This window comes from Scyliorhinus canicula, chromosome 15 (genome assembly GCF_902713615.1).
Source record: "Scyliorhinus canicula chromosome 15, sScyCan1.1, whole genome shotgun sequence".
NCBI lineage: Eukaryota > Metazoa > Chordata > Chondrichthyes > Carcharhiniformes > Scyliorhinidae > Scyliorhinus > Scyliorhinus canicula.
In genome coordinates, this window is record NC_052160.1 from 93349162 (window position 1) to 93373443 (window position 24282).

The window sequence follows — 24282 nt, forward strand, 5'->3', positions numbered from 1 at the left end:
TAACAACCCTATCAACTTGGGTGGCAACTTTCAGGGATCTATGGACATGGACACCGAGATCTCTCTGCTCATCCACACGACCAAGAATCTTACCATTAGCCCAGTACTCTGACTTCCTGTTACTCCTTCCAAAATGAATCACCTCACACTTTTCTGCATTAAACTCCATTTGCCACCTCTCAGCCCAGCTCTGCAGCTTATCTATGTCCCTCTGTAACCTGCAACATCCTTCCACACTATCCACAACTCCACCAACTTTAGTGTCATCTGCAAATTTACTCACTAATCCTTCTACGCCCTCCTCCAGGTCATTTATAAAAATGACAAACAGCAGTGGCCCCAAAGCAGATCCTTGTGGTACTGAACTCCAGGCTGAACATTTCCCCTCAAACCCCACCCTCTGTCTTCTTACAGCGAGCCAATTTCTGATCCAAACTGCTAAATCACCCTGAATCCCATGCCTCCGTATTTTCTGCAATAGCCTACCGTGGGGAACCTTATCAAACACTTTACTGAAATCCATATACACCACATCAACTGCTTTACCCTCGTCCACCTGTTTGGTCACCTTTTCAAAGAACTCAATAAGGTTTGTGAGGCACGACCTACCTTTTACAAAACTGTGTTGACTATCCCTAATCAAATTATTCCTTTCTAGATGATTATAAATCCTATCTCTTATAAACCTTTCCAAGACTTTGCCCACAACAGAAGTAAGGCTCACTGGTCTATAGTTACCGGGGTTGTCTCTACTCCTCTTCTTGAACAAGGGGAAAACATTTGCTGTCCTCCAGTCTTCTGGCACTATGCCTGTAGAGAATGACGACATAAAGATCAAAGCCAAAGGCTCAGCAATCTCCTCCCTAGCTTCTTAGAGCATCCTAGGATAAATCCCATCCGACCCAGGGGACCTATCTATTTTCACACTTTGCAGAATTGCTAACACCTCCTCCTTATGAACCTTAAGCCCTTCTAGCCTAGTAGCCTGTATCTCAGTATTCTTCTCGACAACATTGTCTTTTTCCTGCGTGAATACCGATGAAAAATATTCATTTAGCACCTCGGACTCCACGCACAACTTCCCACTACTGTCCTTGACTGGCCCTACTCTTACCTTAGTCTTCTTTTATTCCTGACATACCTACAGAAAGCTTTAGGGTTATCCTTGATCCTAGCTGCCAAAGACTTCTCATGTCCCCTCCTGGCTCTTCTTAGCTCTCTCTTTAGGTCCTTCCATGTTAACTTGTAACTCTCGAGCGCCCTAACTGAACCTTCACGTCTCATCTTTACATAAGCCTCCTTCTTCCTCTTGACAAGTGATTCAACTACTTTAGTAAACCACGGTTCCCTCGCTCGACCACTTCGCCCCTGCCTGACAGGTACATACTTATCAAGGACACGCATTAGCTATTCCTTGAACGAGCTCCACATTTCAATTGTGCCCATCCCCTGCAGTTTCCATCCCCATCCTATGCATCCCAAGTCCTGCCTCATCGCATCATAATTGCCTTTCCCCCAGCTATAACTCTTGCCCTGCTGTATATACCTATCCCTTTCCATCGCTGAAGTAAACGTAACTGAATTGTGGTCTAGCACCTGTCCTGGTTCATTACCCAGTACCAAATCCAATGTGGCCTCGCCTTTTGTTGGCCTAGCTACATACTGTGTCAGAAAGCCCTCCTACACACATTGGACAAAAACGGACCTATCTAAAGTACTTGATCTATCGTGTTTCCAGTCAATATTTGGAAAGTTAAAGTCCCCCATAACAACTACCCTGAAACTTTCGCTCCTATCCAGAAGCATCTTTGAAATCCTTTCCTCTACATCTCTGGAGCTTTTCAGAGGCCTATAGAAAACTCCCAACAGGGTGACCTCTCCTTTCCTGTTTCTAACCTCAGCCCATATTACCTCAGTAGACGAGCCCCCATCAAACATCCTTTCTGCCACCATAATACTGTCCTTGACTAACAATGCCACCCTTGCCCCTCTTTTACCACCTTACTGAAATATCTAAACCCCGGAACCTGCAATAACCATTCCAGTCCTTGCTCTGGCCATGTCTCCGAAATGGCCACAACATCGAAGTCCCAGATACCAACCCATGCTACAAGTCCACCCACACTTTAAACCACCTTCCTGCCTGCTGGTACACTCCTGTAACCTTCAAACCTTACTCATGACCCTAGCACAGGGCTAAATCGCTGGCTTTGAAAGCAGACCAAGGCAGGCCAGCAGCACGGTTCAATTCCCGTATCAGCCTCCCCGAACAGGCGCCGGAATGTGATGACTAGGGGCTTTTCACAGTAACTTCATTTGAAGCCTACTTGTGACAATAAGCGATTTTCATTTCATTTCATTTCACTACTCTCAACCTCCTATATACTGGAGCTACAATTCAGGTTCCCAACCCCCTGCTAAATTAGTTTAAACCCTCCCGAAGAGCATGAGCAAATATCCCCCCCAGGATATTGGTACCCTTCTGGTCCAGGTGTAGACCATCCTGTTGGTAGAGGTCCCACCTACCCCAGAATGAGCCCCAATTATCCAGGTATCTGAAACCCTCCCTCCTGCACCATCCCTGTAGCCACGTGTTCAACTGCTCTCTTTCCCTATTCTCATCTCACTAGCACGTGACACGGGTAACAACCCAGAGATAATAACTCTGTTCTAGCTCTAAGTTTCCACCTAGCTCCCTGAATTCCTGCCTTACATCTCTATCCCTTTTCCTACCTATGTTGTTGGTGCCTATGTGGACCACGACTTGGAGCTGCTCCCACTCCCCCTTAAGGATCCCGAAAACACGATCCAAGACATCACGGACCCTGGCACCTGGGACGCAACACACCAACCGTGAGTCTCTCTCATTCCCACAGAATCTCTTATCTATCCACCGAACTATGGAGTCTCCAAAGAGTAATGCTGTACTCCTCTCCCCCCTTCCCTTCTGAGCAACAAGGACAGACTCTGTGCCAGAGACCTGTACCCTATGGCTTACCCCTGGTAAGTTCCCCCCGCACCAGTATCCAAAGCGGTATACTTGTTACTGAGGGGAACGGCCACAGGGGATCCCTGTACTGTCTGCTTCCTCCCAGCCCCTCACACCGTCACCCATCTATCTTCATTCTTCAGAGTAATTACATCCCTGAAGCTTCGATCTATGACCACCTCTGCCTCCCGAATGATCCGACGTTCATCCAACTCCAGCTCCAGTTCCCTAACACGGTTTCTGAGGAGCTGGAGATGGGTGCACGTCCCACAGATTAAATCAGCAGGGACACTGACAGCGTCCCTCACCTCAAACATTTTGCGGGAGGAACATTGCACTACCTTCCCTGCCATCCCCTCTAGATAAAACAAGAAAAAGCAAGGAAGAGCTTACCTGATATTCACTCAATCCCTTAGGTTAGAGGAGGTGGAAGGGTGGGGGACACTACAAGTGTAGTGTCTCGGGTTTACGAACTGCCCAATTATATACAGGTGCTACACACCTTCCCAGAAATCCCCACGGCCGACTTCCGGTTTCCTACAGTTCTGAAACATAAAGGCAAGTTTTAAATGCGGGAAACTTACCTTCCCGACAGACCCCTGGCCACTTCTCCCGCCGGAAAATCTGAAGGCCGCTTCTCCGGCAAGGCAAGTTCTTAAAGAGGGTGATGCGCGATCAATAACCACAGAAATGAAGGAGTAGTCCGAATTGAAGGCTTTAATCTACAAGATGTTTCCCCAGCAGCTTGAGTACAGAAAGAACGATGGCTGCTGGGAAACACGGGTTCTTATACTCCGCCTCATTGGGTGAAGCTACCTTCGTCTTGACCAATGAGAAAGCAACACTTGGGCCAATGAGCAGTGAGCCTTCTCCACCAATAGCAGCTCACACTCTACCTCTAGTCATACTACTACAGAGGGAAACTTACCTTCCCGACAGACCCCTGGCCACTGCTGTGAAGCTGGTGTGAAGCTGGTCTCTGAGATTCCTCTCCCTGAGATGCTCAGGTCTGTGGTGTCCAGGGGCATGATCCGGGCTGGTCTGCTGATTGACCTGCAATGGAAGAGAGATGGCATTAGCACAGGACAGCTGAACTTAGAGAAGAAAGGTCACTCATCTGAGGCTTGTGCTGTGGCTGGATGTGTTGAGGTTCTTTTGCCCTGACCTCGCCCTGTGCAGAGGAGCGGTCCTGCTCCTCGCCAGCCATCTCAAGAGCTCGTTCCTCAAAGGGGTTAAGGTCTTGAGTTCCGGAATCAGTCTAGCCGGCTGTGCTCGGGTTTGTCCTGCAATTAAACAGATGGCGAGAGTGTGAGCAGAAATCGTACCATGTCAGATGGGGATGAAGTCTGGTCTGTGTGGAAAGTGAGTGGGAGTGGGCATTTGAGGGAACCGGAACTACGGAGGGGGGATTGACAGGGGGTGGTGAGCGAGGTGGTGACGATGCTGTGACTCCGCGAGGTGGGTGGGTGTGAGATCACCATAGAGATGTGGGGGGTGTTTTAAAGGGTGCTGAGGGAGACATGAGGAGGCAGACTTACCCTGACTGCACAAAGAAGGTAATTTATCTTCTTACAGCACTGTAGCTCTGTCCTCATTTGGAGTGAGCTTGTGAAAATGGCAGTCGCCCCCTCTCAGGTGGACTGGGTCACTTTACTGAACACGTCTGCCTAATTCTGGGCAGATGTTTTCCAGCCTCTGCTCGACCTCATTGAAACGTTTTCTGGGAGACTCCTCTGTAAAACGTGGCAGTCTTTCTAGCAGCCATACCCCCGATTGGACGTGGAATGGTGGAGAGGTGTTTAAAAGGATTACACTGGTTACAGAGGGGACACATCTCTTGTTTCAGGATGAAATGCTCCTGCCATGCACCCTCCTCCATCCCTGCCACCACAGGGCTGTGAAAACTCTAACCTACAGTAGTGATGCAACTTATCTTAATGGTAAGTATGGTGGATTGAGGAAATACCTCACTCTTGCCATGTTTAATCTGTAAGTTCAAGGTCCGTCATCTAAATTCCTCTCCACTTTGTCCCCTGGTTTTCTGCTTTGTTTTCTGAATTGGCATGTTTTGGTGGACGCAGCAATGTGCCTGAATATAGCCCTTCCTATTGCACTGAAAACAAAATAACTCCCTGCAGTGACACAATTGGGGGGGTCGGAAGGGGGGAGGGTAAGGGGGGCGGGGGGGAGGGGGGATCCCGCCCGTACCAATAACAGTCATCTTGAATTCTGGGCTGACGGCCCAATTTCTTCCCAGGCTACTGACTACGATCCTTTTTTCTGAAAATTTAGGGTATCCAATTTTTTTTTCCAATTGAGGGGCAATTTAGTGTGGCCAATCCACCTAACCTGCATATCTTTGGATTGTGGGGGCGAGACCCAGGCAGACATGGGGAGAATGTGCAAACTCCACACAGACAGTGACCCAGGGTCCGGATTGAACCCAGGTCCTCATTGCTGTGAGGCAGCAGTTCTAACCACTGCACCACCGTGCCGTCCCAACTACAATCCTGTTCCTGGGATGGTGACTGAACTTCCTCTGTCCCTGTCGACCAGAATGCGTGCCTGCTCGCCATGCCGCCCCACAACTAGTTCACCTTGCCCTCTTGCACACTTTGAAGCTCTGATGCATCCATCTCAATGCACTCAGTTGCCTAGGGTAGTCTCCGTTTCAGCCAGAAGCTTCTTTTGCAGTTATGTTGTTAATACCGCATACTAAACAATCATGCAGCATATCGCCAAGTGCTGCACCAACCTCACAATGCTCAGCCATTTGCCTGAGTCTGGCAACAAAGGTGGAAATTGTTTCTTCTGGGTCCCTGACAGCTAAGTTGAACATGTAACGCTGCAGTATGATCTAGCGTCTGGGGTTGAAATGCTTCCTGACCAGCTTCACCAACTGGTCAAATGACTTTGTGTCAGGCCCTTCCAGAGACATCAAATTTCTGATAAGGTTGTTGGCTCAAAAATGGTGAATCCTGTTTATCCTCTCCCGTTATTTTATTTGGCGCGAAGCAGGAAGGAAGCCGTTCAAAATACTGGCTCCGGTTTTCAGTCCGGAGTTGGGCATTTTTCATTCACGCTGCTCTGATCTCATTAACGCTTTCCGACTCTGCAAAACAAAGCATTTATTCATATTTTTTGCTGGAGTTCCTGGAGAACGAGATTTCAAGTCAGTGACGTTTAAGTTGTTAAAATGTGACACATGTGGCTTTCAACTATCATATTGTCAGGGATAGTATCCATGCCCTCAGATTAGATGCCCCACCTCATCATGCCCAGTAGCCTGTTCGTCCCCCACTATCTGCCTTTCTCTGGTATATTATCCTGCCCTCTGTCTGTGTTACTGATTGATGTTCAGTGCATCCAATATCCAGTTTCACTGTAGTGATAAAGGTTTGTTTTGTTATCCTGCCACATACTACAAGATCCCTGTACTTCCTTGTAAAATGACAATGCCATCTCACATTATCCAGTCAGTGACTTAGCCGGGAAAAAAAGCTTTGAATTGAAAGAACTCGAGGGGGTACCAGGGGCTGTTGCAGATGGTGGTAATATGCACTTTAACCCGCCAAATAAATCAGTAAGAGAATCAAAGATTATGGGGATCAGGCAGGAAAGAGGAGTTGAGAATTATATCAGATCTGCCATGATCTCATTGAGTGGCGAAGCAGACCCTATTGGCCGAATGGCCTATTTCTGCTTCTACGTCTTTTGGTCTGATGGGTGAAGTTACGGTAGGGCAGTTAATCTGGCAGCATGGATCAACCTGCCTGCTCAAGGGCACTCCCAGTTTCCATTCAACCTGACTATTGCATACTCTCTGCGTTGATCCTCCACACCCTGCCTTTCATAAGCTTGAGCTTATCCAATTCTCTGCTGTCCCTGTCTTAATTTGCCCAATCATCCCTGTGGCTCGCTGATCACATTGGCTCCCAGTCAAGCAACATCTAGATTTTAGAATTCCAATCCTTGTTTTCAATATCTCCACGGCCTTATTTTCCACCCCACCCCCAACCCCAACCCCCTACCCCATCTCTGTCAGCTCCTTCAGTCCCTCAATCTTCCCAGGTATGCTAGTTCTTCAAATCTTGGCCTCGTGTGCATCCCTGATTTTAATTGTTCTACAATCAGTGGCCATGCCTTCAGTTACCTCGGTTCTATGTTCCAGAATTCCCCACCTCTCCGACTCTCCATCTCACTTTCCTCCTTTAGGACAGTCACTCCTTAAAGCCTACCTCTCTGACGATCCTTTTGGCCATCTGAGTGCCTGCTGATGCTTGCCTCAAAACACTACCTGGGATGTCTTATTTCATAATGCTACTGAGTAGCAGCTGGGAGAGCCTCATTATGGTAAAGGTCCCACGTAAATATATTGTTGTTGTCAATCTCTCTGTGTCTTTGGGCTTTCCCTTTTCTTTCTGTTTCTTTCCTTTCTTTTATTCTCTCCCTTCATCCTAATCCCTGCTCCTCTCCTTCCTGCTCGCTGAAATCCCGTTTCCAAAATTGGCATCTGTGAACACGAAGAAGTGACCATTCCTTGAGTGTGGCAGGAAATTTCAAACCATCTCCTTCCTCCGGCTCACAGTTACTTGCCACCGTTCTCTTTTTTCTCGCTCTCCTCCCAACTTTTGTTCGGTTCAATTATTTTCCTCTTTGTATTTTTCCTCACCGATCCCTGTATCTGGTGCCATCTTTTCTCCCACACAATCTGCTGTTAATTGCATTGACTATTAATCCCTCGGTTTCCCCTGGGCTCCTGTACAAGTGGACTGTGCGCTAACTATAATGATCCTCCCGTTCCACTTCCTGAACAGGCGATCTGTGTAGTACATAAACTGCCCTCTGCTCTGGCGACCTGGACAGCTGGTCAGTACCCATTTAGCAGCTTGGAATGATGAAAGAGATAAATCAATGCTGCACAGAACTTACTTGGGGATCCCTGTGACAGTCGGCTTTGCAAGTGGCACAAGCTGTACTTGTTCACCATCTGTGCTAATCAAGTGCATGATGGATCCTTATAAGCGCTTTGAGCTTGTGCAATCTGTGTTCATCTCTGCGCCACAATTTGGCGTAACTCCCAGGGTCTGAAGAGTAGAAATTGGTTTTCATTATGCCTATTCTAAAGGTGTGAAGTGAACACAAAGGGCGCGATCTAACAGCCACACTGCGCTGGAAAAGCAGCTCGCCGCAGCGATTGAAAGCCGGGAGACCCGCACCCAGGATCTACACGGCTCGCCAAGCCTCACCAGATTCAATGCATTCTCGCAAGACGTTGCAACGTGAATCTTGCCCACAATGGGCGGGATCACTTTTTTGCAAATCTGCACGTTAGAGTGAGGCGAGGCTAACTGCTGCGCTCTAATGTGCAGATTCCCGAGGTGCCTGAGGCTTTGGGATTCAACCCTTTTGCCTCAGACTCCTCGGGCGAGCACCGTTTGGTACTGGTCCCAGCAAACGGGACAACAGACGGAACGGCACTCATGGGGGTCTGCAAGTGGATTGGAGGCTCCCAGCTGCATGTTCTTTGGGCAGGTTAGTGTCCTAGGCACAGCTGGTGCCACCTGGTCACCCTGGTATTGCCAGCTGGGCACCCTGGCAGTGCCACCTGGGTGCAAGCCTGGCACTGCCAAGCTGGCATTTGTTGAGCGCGCTCAATGGAGCCAGGGTTGCCTTACGTGAGTGTTGGCGGGTGTGGGGGGGGGGGGGGGGTGGTTTGCGGGGTCCCTCCCATATTGCATTCCGGCTAAGGGGGAGGTTGGGGATTGTTTCAGGGGCCTCAGGAATCAGGATGCCATTTAAAAATGGCGGAGCTCCTCACTGTACAAAACGGGGCTATGTGCATTCCCGCTCAGGCCACTTATTGAATAGCCATGTGTTTCCCGAATGCCAGGAAACACACGGCTAATCGCGCGAGCGAGGGGACTTTGTTCTCTTTTGGGAGAATCTCGCCCCAAGAGGACCAATTTCAGGGGAAATATCCTGTGCCCCAAGGGCAACTGTAAAGCTCCAACCCAAAAGTGGTTCCGGCTGTCTCTCGGACATCCAGACCAGCCACATAAGACTAATGTTAGATCCGTTGCTTACACTAAAGTCGGGTCCAGCAACCAGCCATATGGGATCTTACAAGAAACTAGGCAGAGAAAGCCCAAGGCCTTAGTCTGGCCACCACTGTGGAAAATCTATTTTTAATTTCTGTGGAGCCAGTATTTGCCAAAATGGCTCCCTTCTATTGCTCACAAATACTTGGGATTTACGAGATTGCCATTGCCGACAGGACAGAAGCCGCTAAATTGTGAGCTACCAGTGGAGGCTGACAGGTACTACCTCTCACCCTGAACATAAGAACATAAGAAATAGGATCAGGAATGGGCCATACAGCCCATGAGCACCCCCAATCAGTAAGATGATGATCTTGACCTCAACATCATTTTTATACACATTCCCTATAAACCTTGACTCTTCTCTCATTAAAGAATCTGTCTTTCTCCTTGAATATACCCAATGACCGAGCCTCTACTGCACTCGAGAGAATTCCAAAGATTCTGGGATGGATACTCCGTTCCTGTGTCTAATTGCTGATGACGATGGAGTATCCGTGAAGTTCCACGATGGAAAAGATGCCACCTGTTGTGCTGGATCGCGGACGTGTCCACCCGGACCCCACAGCCTACCACCTGGCCACCCCCCACTACTCCCCCCAACCCTGGCAGAAGCCCTCCAGCCAGCTTCACGACTATCGGCGATGTATGGTTGTGCTGGACCCTGTCCGTACGCCCTCTCTTTCTCTCCGCAGCCACTACGCCAGGCCAATGACTGTTGAGACCACACTTGACCCGCGCAGTTGGGAACTCGGCCCATCAGAGATGGAGCATCGCGGGTGGGCCCGACAATAAGATGTGAACGCGGTTGCATCTATGCATAATGCGCATCGTCGATTTGGAGGGGGCAAAGCATCGGGACCCAGGGTCAAACCGGCGTCTGCTGCGATTTTGGTGTTGGGAGCTATTCTTCACTCCATCGCTGTTCCCAATTTCAGCATCGGCAACACAGAATCCCGCCCTCTGTCTCTGAGAGAAGAGAACTCTGGTCATCTCCATCTCAAATGGGTGATCCCTTATTCTGAAACTATTCGCCAGTTATAGATTGCTCCATTAATGGAAACATCCTCTCAGCATTTATCCCATCAACTCACTTCAGAATCTGGGGCGTGATTCTCTGACCCTCTGTGCCGGAATTGCGGCCAGTGCGGGGGCGGAGAACAGCCGTTCATGTCGGAAATCCGGCACGACGGCGCTTCCGCGATTCTCCGTGGACCCGCCAGTCCCCCACGTGCAGTCGACGTGGCGCCAGTTCTGGACCGTTGGAACAGGCCCCTGCGGCGATTCTCTGCGGTCGACCGGCCGAAATCCCACCTGCATGGTTTACATGTGGTACCACCTGGTGGGAGCTGGGACCCGAGGCTGCGGTGGTGGACCTGTTGGGAGGCAGGGGGATCTGACTCCAGGGAGGGCCTCAGCGGTGGCGAGGCCCGCAATCGGGGGCCACCGATCGGCAGGCCATTGGCATCTGGGAGGGACCTACCTTCTTCCATGCGGGCCTGCTTTGTGGCTCCGCTATGGTGGCCGCGCCCACTCCGCGGTGGGCTGCCGCGCACATGTGAGGACCCACTTACGGCCACCCTGCTCATGCGCGGCTGCGCGGTCTGGCTAGCAGTGCCCTGCCGGCAGCTAGAGCTGCGGGATGCATGCCAGGGCTCTGCTAGTCCCCTGGAAAATGGGCAATCACCCTGGAACTTCGAGGAAAAAGTCTGGAGTGATTCTAGCCCGTTTTCCGGAGCGCATGGGGGACTTTTTCCCCAGAAGGGAGAATCCTGCCCCCTGTATTTCAATATGATCACCCTCATCCTAAGTTGCATGAGTTTGGTCCAAGGTGCTCAATCTTTCCTCATTTGATGAAGACTGTGGACCAAATTATTTGTGCTCCTTGGGTCTTTGTCTTCAAACATGGAGATTGGCACTGGCCGGCCAACCATAACCACTTTCCATCTCACTCCTGTTTGCACACATAAGAAATAGGAGCAGGGGTAGGCCATTCACCCCTTCGAGCCCGCTCTGCCATTCAATGAGCTGATGACTGATCTTCACTGTTTTCCTGCACTACCTCCATATTCCTTGAATGTTTTAACACTTAGAAGTCTATTAATCTCAGTTTTGAACATACTCAATAAAGGTTCTCCCTGCAGTGCATTATTGAGAAAAGGTTAAGTTTAAAATCCTGGTTCAGGCCCATTTATCCACCAGAGCACTCTTTCAGATTTACACTGCTCAGGGGTTTGAGCACATTTATTTAAACTTTGAAGGAGGTAGCCGGTTAGTGTAGATATTCACTGACTTCAACGGTGCATCAGCACTATATAATATAAAGTGAACATGGAAATTCGTCTGCTCTGCAGCCCCGGTACTGAGAAGGATATTTAGTTTGAATGACAGAAGCTTTGATAAAAAAATACAAGAACTTAGGCAAGACTGAACAAGAATATTGCATCATTCAATCCAGCCGGAACATAAATAATTACATTCATAATTTAATTGTGATTAGACAGTTACAGAATATGGTAGAAATGCTTGGACAACCTCAGTATCTTTTGATCTCCATACAAACACGGCAACAAATTATAGACTAAAACTGAAGGGGGAGAAAAATCCGAATTCAAATACCACAAATTAATTACCACAGAGCCAAGATTTTCATTGCTTTAAATGCTATTTTGCTTCCAGAAGGAAACAAAATACAGTGTAAATGAGGAAATAGGAATACTGGTTGGAACTGTTTTTTCCTATTGTGTTCTGCGGTATATGCTCACACTGTCCTAGCTGGTGTTTTGAGCAGGGTGTTAGCAAGGACACAGGGATTGTCCACTGCAAGCATACAGAGAAGGCTGATCAAGATGCCTTGATGCCAGTACTACCATCTGGAGTTTAAACTTCCAGATAACGCCATCTCTTAAACACACAAAATTGAACTTGCGTGATTTTTTGAGGTGCGTAGAACTTGAAAGGATAAGACCGGTAAGGTGAGCAGAGTGCATGTGCAGAATTACTGGCACCTGACGTAAATATGCATTTTATTCACACCTGGAAAGAAATTGTTGAAATGAAGAGACAGATATCAGCAAAAAGGGGCCTCTTCACGATATGCCCTTTAAAAATCCCAAGAGACAGCTTGAGATCATTAATACTGCTACTCATTCCAATTTAAAATATCCCACTAACTGGTGATACCACGACTTACCCAAAGGTGCACCTCGGAAGATTCAGTGCCATAAAAAAGTATTTGTGAACCTTCTGTCGAGGTCATTTCCAAAGCAATGGGTTCCTAACACAGGGCTTGGAACTCTGCTGGAATATAGAGCATTGTTGAGCTCATTCAAAGCTGTCTCTCCGACCAATAAAATGGATGGTGTAGACCTGATGCATGTTTAAGTTCATAAACAAGTTTGAGACGGTTACACTGAAATGTCTTGTTGACACTATTAAGTGAAATGAATGAGAAAACAAAACACACCTTCAACATGGATCATCCAATTACTATTTAGCTCACACACCAAGGATTTGTCAAATAGTTGCAAGAATTATATCCTGGCTGCCATAACAAGGCTAGATCAAAGGCCTCAAGGTGCTTCGGTGAATTGTATCTTCTATATGTTTAATTAGGTCGGACAAATGTGGTAGAGAGCGCCATTATATTCAGTGTGTATGCTATTGGTACACATAAGCTCATATTGTTCTGAGGTTGGCTCCTATTGTTTGTTGTGCAAACCCATTATTGTCATTGGCTGTTAATTAAGCTCTGAATATTCTCAGCAGCTTCCAATGCCCTATCCTTTTCCAGTACACCCATAGCAAACACATAATGCATAACCAGTCCCAGGCTACACTCATGCACTCATTGACTAATTTACTATAACCCACCATCTTTCTTGGCTTCTTTAATAAGATAATGTTGCCTGGCATTGTATCGCTGCTGCGAGACAATTGTTTGATATGTGATGTTATATCTTATCTTAAGAAAATCTTAATATTGTTGTTCTACCTGATGCAGCTAAACTTACAAGGGTGCTATATATTTCAGGGATTTACTTTAAGTGTATCTTCCAAATGTCACTCTGGTGTATCAAATGACTAACGTAAAAGCAAAATACTTCAGAAATAAAACAGAAAGTGTTGCAAAATATCAGCACGCCTGCCAGCATCAGCAGAGAGAGATACAGAGGGTGATATTTCCTCTCCACCACCCCATGCCCAACATGGCATGTTTTACGGCAACGGAGGCAGTCCGCTCCTGTTGATGGGATTTGCCCTTTGTTGCTCCCTCTATTGCCTGGGAATCCAGGGGATGTGGCCGCCATCGGTGGGACTGGATTATCCAACCAATGGGACTGGCTGGAATATTTCAGCCAAAGTTTTGAGTCCAATGTAACTCTGAAGAATGGGTGAAATGTGATGGGTTCTATGCTGTTGAAAAAGGGGGACAGAGTGGAGGGTTAGGATGAACAAAAAGGAAGGTCAGGAATAGGTTAGAGGGCCAGAGAGATCAAATAACAAAGATGTCATGGAAAATTAGGAAAAGAGAATGACATTAGTTGTAGTAAAAAAATAAAGCATTGATCCAGAAGAAATGTTAATGGCAGAATAATGAACAGCTCTCTCTGAAAGCAAAAACATGGAACCATGGTACAGACCACCACTTGGCATATTAACAAAACACAAAACCAAGGACAGATTTTGTGGTCTGAAGTTGTTGAACTCAGTGCCTAATCGGAATATGGGATTCTGTTCCTCATGCTTGTGTTGGGCTTCACCGGAACCACCTGACCTAGGTCGAGAACATGAATGCATGGCATAAGCACAAAACGCTGATTTAAAACGACACAGAACTGAATGGTCAGGGTAATGCTTGTGGACAGAGTGGAGGTGTTCCACAAAGCAGCCAATCTGTGTTTGGTCTCCCCAATGTAAACGTGAGGTAACAAATGATAACTTCAGAATACCACTGACAATTTAGTTCCACCAAGAATTTGGCAAAAGTGTTTTCTGTCCTTCTGCCCTGTCAACTCCTTTCCACTGTAATAATTTTCAAAGAGAAACCAAAAATGAAATGCTTTTTGTGAAATCCATTCTGATTTAAGTTATTACAGTTTGCCAAGCTGATATGAAGAGTAACAGTTTGATTTCTCCCAGTCAGGGGAAAGAGCAAACATATTTTGAACACTGCTGGCATGAAAATACGGCATGGTTAGTGGATGATGTCTCATAACTGAGAATTAAGAGTCTATCCTTACTGTCTAAAATGATAAATGTGTGTTATAAGGCAGACCAGCAGTGTTTTAAAAGCGAATTCCATTGGGGACTGCCATCGATAATAGGAGTCGCTCCAGCCACCTTCCCCGGTGGATAATAGAGCACGACGGAAGATTGAGATTCTCCAGATTTCCATTGGATTTTCACGATGCATAAAGAAGAGGGATCATGACACATAGACAATGGGCGCGAAAGCAAAAAAATAGTCCGTTCTGGGTGGGATTAGAGGGGTTGTCTCCTGAGATCTTGCGAGTTTCAACCACCATTGGGGATCCTGGAAGCGGCTTTTCCCGGGATCTACCCACTGCACCCCATCCTGATTCCGGTGGTAATCTCACAGTAAGGGTTAGCCCATTTAAAACAGAGATGAGGGGGGATTTCTTCTCTTAGAGGGTCGTGAATTAGTGGAATTCTTTACTGCAGAAAGCTACAGAGGCTGAATCATTCAGTACATTCAGGGTTGAGATAGACAGATTTTTCATCAAGAAGGAAACCAAGGGTTATGGGGATAAGGTGGGAAAGTGTTGAGGATTATCATATCAGATATCATATTAGGGGCAGCAGGGTAGCATGGTGGTTAGCATAAATGCTTCACAGCTCCAGGGTCCCAGGTTCGATTCCCGGCTGGGTCACTGTCTGTGTGGAGCCTGCACGTCCTCCCCCTGTGTGCGTGGGTTTCCTCCGGGTGCTCCGGTTTCCTCCCACAGTCCAAAGATGTGCGGGTTAGGTGGATTGGCCATGCTAAATTGCCCGTAGTGTCCTAATAAAAGTAAGGTTAGGGGGGGGGGGGTGTTGGGTTACGGGTATAGGGTGGATACGTGGGTTTGAGTAGGGTGATCATGGCTCGGCACAACATTGAGGGCCGAAGGGCCTGTTCTGTGCTGTACTGTTCTATGTTCTACTGTTCTATGTTCTAGATCAGTCATGATCTCATTGAATGGTGAAGCAGACCAGATGGGCTGAGTGGCTTACTTCTGCTCCCACGTCTTATGGTCATAGTTAAAGGGTTATTATTATTGACAAATGCCATTTTGTGCTGTGCTTTGAATGACTCAATCAGGAAATTAAAGAGTGAGAGAAAAACTAGCATGTGTCAAATTCTCTTCCCTCACCTAGTGGTGCACTAAGGCAGATCTTTGTCCATTTCCATAGTTATTCTTGGAACAGGTCGCTGGTGTGTCGCCAGGTACTTATAGCTTGAGGGGCGCCACTCCATATTAAGCATTGCTGACCAAAAGTCTCTTCCACTCTTACTGACAGTCATTGGTGTATTTGGAAGGATTTGCACATCCACACACTCAATCTGTTTGGTGGTGTTATGAATGCACCATCCTTGGCCATCATTGGGGTGGGACTCAAACCCAGGGCTTCTGGTTCAGAGGCAGCAACACTACCCACTGTGCCACAAGACCATCAACACAAAGTAATGAATGACAATCAATTTTGCCATCGGCCTCGAGTCATTGACAGCACTCTCATCTCTGAGTCAGAGTTTGTGGGTTCAAGTCCCAGCCCAGACATTGGAGCATGCAATGAAGAGTGCAATACTTGAGGGAGTTCTGTAATCATCATCATAGAATTCACAGTGCAGAAGGAGGCCATTCGGCCCATCGAGTCTGCACCGGCTCTTGGAAAGAGCACCCTACCCAAGGTCAACACCTCCACCCTATCCCCATAACCCAGTAACCCCACCCAACACTAAGGGCAATTTTGGACACTAAGGGCAATTTATCATGGCCAATCCACCTAACCTGCACATCTTTGGACTGTGGGAGGAAACCGGAGCACCCGGAGGAAACCCACGCACACACGGAGAGGATGTGCAGACTCCGCACAGACAGTGATCCAAGCCGGAATCAAACCTGGGACCCTGGAGCTGTGAAGCAATTGTGCTATCCACAATGCTACCGTGCTGCCCGTAATGTTGGAGATACCAGCTTTTAGATGAGATGTTAAATTGGCATGTTATGACACCTCTCCGAGGACATAAAAGTAATATTTGTGTCTCACAAGTGCCAAGCAAAGACCATCCCCAACAAGTGAGAACCTAACCATCTCCCCCATGACATTCAAAGGTGTTACCATCGCTGAATCTCCCACTGTTTGACTACTGTGGCTGCAATAACAGGTCAGAGGCTTAGCCTTCTGCATTGAGCAACTCACCTCCTGACTTCCCAAAGTCTGTCCACCACCTACAAGGCATAAGTCAGGAGGTGACGGAACATTCTCCACTTGCCTGGATTAGTGCATCTCCAACAACACCCAAGAAGCTCAACACCATCCAGGACAAAGTGGCCCGCTTGACTGGCTACCCATACACCACCTTAAACATTCATTCCCTCCACCACCATCGCATATTGCAAAGCATCTATAAGTCGCACAGCAGCAACTCGCCAAAGCTCCTTCAGTAGCACCTTCCAAACCCATGACCTCTGCCACCTCAGACCAGGGCAGCAGATACCTTAGAACCATAGAAAAGATACGCACAAGAGGGAACCATTCAGCTTATCTTGTCTATGCCGACCCAAAGACACCCATGTGCCCTTTCTAATCCCATCTTCCTGCACACGGCCCGTAGCCACAAAATTATGGATGCAGATCCAGGTACTTTTTAAAAGAGTTTAGGGTCTCTGCCTCCACCACCAACTCAGGCAGCGAATTCCAGACACCCACCACCCTCTGTTTAAAATTGTTTTTCCTCATATCCCCTATAATCCTTCTTGGATTCTGCATCACCACCTTCAAGTTGCCTCCAAGCCACTCACCATCCAGACTTGGAAATATATTGTTGTTCCTTCACTGTTGCTGGGTCTAAATCCTGGAACCCCCACTCTATCAGCACTGTTGGTGTACCTACACCTCAGGAACTGCAGGGCTTCAAGAATGCAGCCCACCACCACATTATCAAGGACAAGTAGGGGTGGGCAATAAATGCTGGGCTAGCCAGTGATTCCCATAACCCTTGAATGAATGAATAAATAATATCAAGAAATCCCATAGCATTTTTCAAAGAAAAGCAGGAAACATCGCCCCAATGTCCTGGCCTATATTTTTCAACCCACGTCAGGTTATTTGATTAATATCCCATTGCAGTTTGTTGGATCTGGCTATGCACAAATTGACTGTTGCTATTCCTACAAGATTATAGTAACTGCACTCAAAGCACTTAATTGGCACAAACACTTTTGGATCATAACAGGTGTTATATAAATGTGGGCCAGGATTCTCCATTGTGAGTCCGCCCCATTACCGCTGCTTGCGAAATGGACAATCTCTCACTCACTGCAGCAGATCGGAGAATCCCGCTGCCATGAATGGATGGAGAATTCCGCCTGGGATTTCCTTCCTTGCTGTTGTACACCTGATAACTAGTTGGTGAAGGAAGAACCAGAGCCAGTCTTTATTCACAGATTGAAACAGTACAGGTATATATCTTATGATTCCTCAGTAAGTGTGTTAGGATGGGAGCACTTGTAAAGAAAATGCATGCCCTCTACCTGTATGTAGTCAACCTGATTTGATACAATTAACACTTTCTTCTTTTCTTCCCAGCTCCCATTTCCCAAACCATTGAGTGCACATATCAATTTCATTTGCTTTTAATTATTTATTCTAGGCACAGCTCTTTTAAGAGACACTTGCCAAGGCAGATGCATGTATCAAGTGTTGACTTCAGCACGGACTCCATACCACAGAAGGAACAAGCCACGAGTATCGGGCGGATCAAACCAGAGCTCTACAAACAGAAATCCGTGGATTCAGAAGACACAAAGAAAGAAAATGGGAAAACCTGTGGGAAAATCAATTTCATGTTAAAATACGACTATGAGAATGAAATGCTGATTGTTACAATCCTCAAGGCTTTTGACCTGCCTGCGAAAGACTTTTGTGGGAGCTCGGACCCCTATGTAAAAATATACCTTCTTCCCGATCGGAAAAGGAAGTTCCAGACCCGAGTGCACAGAAAGACACTCAATCCTACCTTTGACGAGAGCTTCCAATTTCCTGTATCATATGATGAACTCACCAACAGGAAGCTGCACTTAAGTGTATATGATTTTGACAGGTTTTCCAGACATGATATGATTGGGGAGGTGATTTTAGAGAATCTATTTGAGATCTCTGATCTCTCCCGGGATACCTCCATCTGGAAGGATATTCAGTACGCCACAACTGTAAGTATTTGAGTCTCTTTATCTATGCCAGTTTCAATGTGCATGAGGAATTTGCCCCCGACTTAGCCCAATTGCTCTTACACTTGTCTCTAGGTCAGCAAGTTATGAACTACAGCAGCACTGCAAGACATGGGCACATGAACGAGGCTGGCATTTCACTGCCACTGCCTGGGGTATCAGGGCTGTGGTTACCCCAGATGTGATATTCCGGTAGCAAAATATTGGGTAGTAATGGGCGATTTCTAATTGGGAGCCCAATTTATACTCTGCTTGATTTCTCACCCATAGAAGACATCCCACCATTTGAAACCCAGGCCTCATTAGGAGGGGCGCTATTTAAACCACTTCCTCACTCCATTCTCAAACGTTCGACCAGTTTACTTACTCAAACGTTTTACTCAGGTGCCCTTATTTGCGAGATGAACAAAGGACAAAACAGGTTCACAGTTCAACACAATTTATTCACAATTGTATCACTAAAGAAAATATGACTCAGACTCAGACTCACAGCTGAGCTGTGGGTTTTACCCACACTTAGTAAAGGAGGCTGCCAGGCTACGATCTCTTGATGTGGATGTCTTCTCTGGGTTCGGAACCCTGGGTCATTTCTTCTTGCGATGGTTGTGCCTGAGAACTCCCAGGTTATTGCTCAAGATCTGTTTGATGCTGCTTTCTTTATACTGGGAAGCTTGGATTGAGTCATATGTACACGCCTACCAGTGGCCACTGTCCAAGCCGGACCCCAACTGGTTAATGAGAAGGACATGTTTATTGATGGTGGTTCAATCAAGACCTATTGTGCTCTGAAACTCCCTTTGCCTGACCAGCCATCAGCTCATTAAGGAGTCTGATGGCTTATTTTGTGTGCTCTTCGTCCTGCTGCAAAGCAGATTATCTGTATATGGAAGTTTGTTCCATATTTCTAGACTTGTTGGGTAATCACAAAGTCCATATAGCAATAACAGGTTTATGCATTGATGTGGGTGCTGTTACAGATGGCCAGTATTGATTCTAGCCAGGATCTCATGAGATAGCTTCTTTTCCGGGACTATGTGTATCTTCTCAGTCTGTATTCAGTACCATAGTAGTTACTCTTACTAAAACCAAAGGTGGAGATGTTCAACATTTTGAATTTACTTTTACATTTTGTCAAAATTATACTGTAAGCCTTCATCAGAAACTTTCTACTCAATGAAATGCAACTGAGGATCAAAGTGAAAATGATTATTAAGAGCAAGGGAAATAACTTTTATCTGTGGTTTTTGGCAATACAACTTGCTTCATCAAGTATAACTCAGTTAGTTCTCATCCCACCGACTATGGTAGATCTGGTTTTTGATATATTGCAAAGATCTCATTGGAAACAGGACATTAAACATCTATTTTAAGAGGATGAATTTTGTGTTTGGAAATCGGGACTGCGTGAAATGTGATGTAATGATGGATGTGAACCCGAGGTCAGTTCCCCACAATACAAAAGTTAGGTGGCTGTCAACTTCAGCAGCCCAACCGCCTGCTGCCATTTTTAAAAACCTCATCAGAGGGTGATTCAACATTTTGCCACATAATCCCTACAATGTAGAAGTAGGCCATTCAGCCCATCGAGTCTCCACCAACCCTTAAAAGAGTGCCTTACCTAGGCCCACAGCTCCGCCCTATCCTCATAGCCCCATAACCCCACCTAACCTGCACATCTTTGGACTGTGAGAGGAAACCGGAGCACCTGGAAGGAACTCACGCAGACACGGGAAGAAAGTGCAAACTTAACATCGACAGCCGTCCAAGACTAGAATTGAACCTGGGTCCCTGGCGTTGTGAGACAGCAGTAATAACCACTGTGCCACTGTGCTGCGCAAACAGTGGTACCCAACATGGGGCTTCTTAACAAACTAATTGATCTGAACAACATGTTGCACAATTATGTGGTGGCTGAGTCAATGTGAGTTATGTTTTTCAGTGAAGGGTGCTGCAAAGACAAGTATGAAGGCTGTAAGTGGACCTATGCCTATCTTTACCAGAACAGAACAATTATTTTTCACTGAATTTAAAACCATTAAGGCCTGCATTCCCGAGGGAAGGGAACAGCCGAGAAGTGTTGCAATTGCAGGCAAAATTGTGCACTGCAGTAATTGTAGTCAACATTGCTGTGCCTAATGGGATAAGCCGATTCATTGGCAGGCTCTTCCTACAGAATAGAGGAGGACAAGAAGGAGGAGGGAAACTGTTCAAGGACAGGTGTGGCCTTTCCAGGAAAGTGATGCTGAGCAATTAAAGCGACTGCCAAAGGGGAGGCAACAGCAGTTGGCAGGTAGACAGAGGAAAGGCACTACCCTGCCAACTGCGTCTACAGAGCCAGGATGTTTTACTTCTAAATGTCAGAATAACTGCCTCTGAAGACTCTGGCTGTCTGAGGAGAGAGTCACAGCAATCTCCTGACATTGAATCCAACACTGTGGTTGGCCCACAATGCCTGTAATAGTGAGGGTAACAGTGGCCCTGAATTCTTTCCGCCACGGTCTTACAGGCCTCAGTAGGAGCCCTGTGTGGGATTACGCAGAAGGCTGCCCATTGCTGCAAAATTCCGTGACTGATGCCTTGTTCAGGTGTGCATATGAAGTTATTTCATTTGTTGACCACATGCCAGGCAGGCGGAAAGAGCCAAAGGTACTGCCAGTATTTGCAGTTTTTCCAATGGTACCAGGTATCATAGACTGCAGCCTATAGCCAGTAAAGTATCTTCTGGACAGCGAGGGGCCTTTGTAAACAAGAAAGGATATCATTCTCTGAACATGCAGCTGATATGTGGCCATAGGCCATGCATTCTGCTGTTCTGCACACTTAATCCAGGCAGCAGCCACAATACCAACACACAGAGGCACTCCCAAGTGTCAGGGATGTTCAAGCTTTGTGCGGCTGGATTTTGGGGACTTTGTGCGGCTGGATATGATGCTGCACCCTCTGAGGATTCCTCCTCCTCCTTCTCCAAGGAGAGGAAAGCAAAATACAGCGGATTATATAATCATAGAATTTGCAGTGCAGAAGGAGGCAATTCAGCCCATCGAGTCTACCCCAGCCCTTGGAAAGAGCACCCCACCCAAGCCCAGACCTCCACGCTATCCTCACAACCCCACCCGATCGTTTTGGACACTAAGGGCAATTTAGCAAGGCCAATTCACCTAACCTGCACATCTTTGGACTGTGGGAGGAAACCAGTGCACCCGGAGGAAACCAACGTATATACGGGCAGAACGTGCAAACTTCACCCAAGCCAGGAATCAAACCTGGAACCCAGGAGCTGTGAAGCAGCTGTGCTAACCACTGTGCTGTCGTGCTGTTCCAGATTCTGGAAATCCAAAATAAAAAAACAGAAAATCCTGAAAGAACTCCTCAGAAGTCTTACAACTCAATGTTAACTCTCTTTCTCTCTCCATAGATGTTGCCAGACCGGCTCAGTTTTTCCAGGATTTTCTGTTTTTATCTCCTAAGTAGATGGTGGATGATGTCAGTATGAAACCATTGGTCTCAAAATCCATTGTTCGGACCAATCAGGTGGTGCTCAGTAGAATGATCATGTGAGAATGTCACTAATGACTATGGAATGCTGTGAGTTGCACAGCCTTGCCCTGCAGAAAGGGGAAGCCCTGGTACGGGGCGGTCTGCTGGAGAGAAATCACACCCTCTATTGACGATCCTGATGAAGAGGCGGGTGTACCATGTCAGCCAAATGTGCATGCCGGTCCATGTGAGGGTCTGGATTCCAGGGAGACAATAGGTGCACTAATTATGAGAAAACTCCATTAGCAATGTTGTCTGCAACACAACGACATCTTCATAGCCCTTACAACCTTCTTGACTAATGTCCCTCATATGAACACTGGGGTTTAGAATTTAGAACAGTACAGCACAGAACAGGCCCTTCGGCCCTCGATGTTGTGCCGAGCAATGATCACCCTACTTAAACCCACGTAACCCGTATACCCGTAACCCAACAATCCCCCCATTAACCTTACACTACGGGCAATTTAGCATGGCCAATCCACCTAACCCGCACATCTTTGGACTGTGGGAGGAAACCGGAGCACCCGGAGGAAACCCACGCACACACGGGGAGGACGTGCAGACTCCACACAGACAGTGACCCAGCCGGGAATCGAACCTGGGACCCTGGAGCTGTGAAGCATTGATGCTAACCACCATGCTACCGTGAGGCCTGCTGAGGGTTCTGTTGAGTCAACAAAGGGACCCACATGAACAAAAGCTCCATTAACACCATCCAATTCAAAGCCATCACATCACTCACAGATAAGTGCAGACAAAAAAACAGTCATTTAATAACACAATTGAATAGCATTAATCAAAAAACAAAACTGAGACACACCAATATGAAACCATGTGTGTCTAAAATGATTTCTTGACTCATTTCTGGAATCAATGGCAAAATGCATCCTCCTTGCTGCCAGTTGTGCTTGAGACACACTGCTGACCCTTCTGCCCCTTTGCCTTCAATGATCTGGGTGGGAAATCTCTGTTCGCCTGAAGATGAGCGGGTCCCAATGAGGTTGATGTCTCCTGCAGACATTTGTATCAATGGCAGATGGACAAAATAGAGTCTCTCCCCATTAAAAGTGCCTTGAGAGCTCTGCTTTACCTCAGTCCCCCAACAGCTGGTATTGCAACTGTGATGTGTTCTCATGTGTGGATGACTTACAGACAAACTTTGTCTGCCCATTGACATGCGTGTATATATACTGGTCCTGGGTACAGAGCAAAGATATGATGCTGCACCCTCTGAGGTTTCCTCCTCCTCCTCCTCAAAGGTTAGCAAAGGTCCCTCAGGGCTCTGGGATACTGCTGCCAATGTCTTCCCTGTGGTTGAAACATAAACAAGGAGAATGGGGCGTACCATCATCCTTTGAGGTGAGGAGGAGATAGACACATTTTTTATGAGTAATCGGTTGAAGGGTCAGGGAGAAAAGGGTAGGAAAGTAGAGTTGAGACCGAGAAGAGATCAGCTATGTTCGTATTGAATGGTGGGGCGGGCATGAGAGGCTGAATTGTCTACTTCTGCTCCTAGTTCTTTTATTCTTATGTTCAGAGAGACTCACTTCCTCAGGAGACACACAGGTACCATGAGGAGATGATAGGCACTTTCTGAGCCTTATAACCTTGCATAATCGGATGGAAAATCCTCTCCAAATTGTAAAAGCCTCCATAGTTAATAGCCATAAATTCCACCTTCCCAGAAGCCTCTCCAGCTTCCCAAATTCTTGCCCCCATCCCCTTAAGTGCTTTTTGAAGAATGTGCCCTATGTACCCTGAATTTCACCACACAAAAGGACATCCCTCCCGCCTCAGCTCAGCCCATGAATCTGCTCCTGTGATGGGCCTTCAGCTCCATAGCTTCCTCCACTAACGGGGTGAAGGTGACCAAGCTGGGCTGACCACTGCATCTCTTTGTCCGGTCCCTCTCACTGCGCCCTCTTCTCCTGGAAATGTGAAAGGAGATTGGAGTGACTATGCTGTGCCATATGTCTTCAAATGTGTGGTCAACATGTACTTTACCAGCGACAAAAATTTCTCAATGTCCCTCGCCAGTTAAGGTTCAACCTCCAGACCTCTTTTTCATACAAGGTGACATATCTGTATAGGAGGAAACCTTGTATTTGAGCCACTTCACACCCTTCCATCTGGGTCCATATTTGAAATGGTTAGACACTCACCCTAGAAAATCTCAAGACACCATTGAGCCTTTTTG

General features: G+C 47.0%; 1 protein-coding gene across 2 annotated transcripts in view; it reads left to right on the forward strand.

The window, feature by feature from the left end:
* LOC119978640 (synaptotagmin-6-like) overlaps nt 1-24282 on the forward strand; it is a 454793-nt gene that overhangs the window by 230174 nt on the left and 200337 nt on the right. For both annotated transcript variants that reach the window (XM_038820429.1, XM_038820430.1), the window contains exon 3: nt 17969-18527. In XM_038820429.1, the coding sequence (XP_038676357.1) occupies nt 17969-18527 (559 nt within the window). The remainder of the gene's footprint in view (nt 1-17968; nt 18528-24282) is intronic.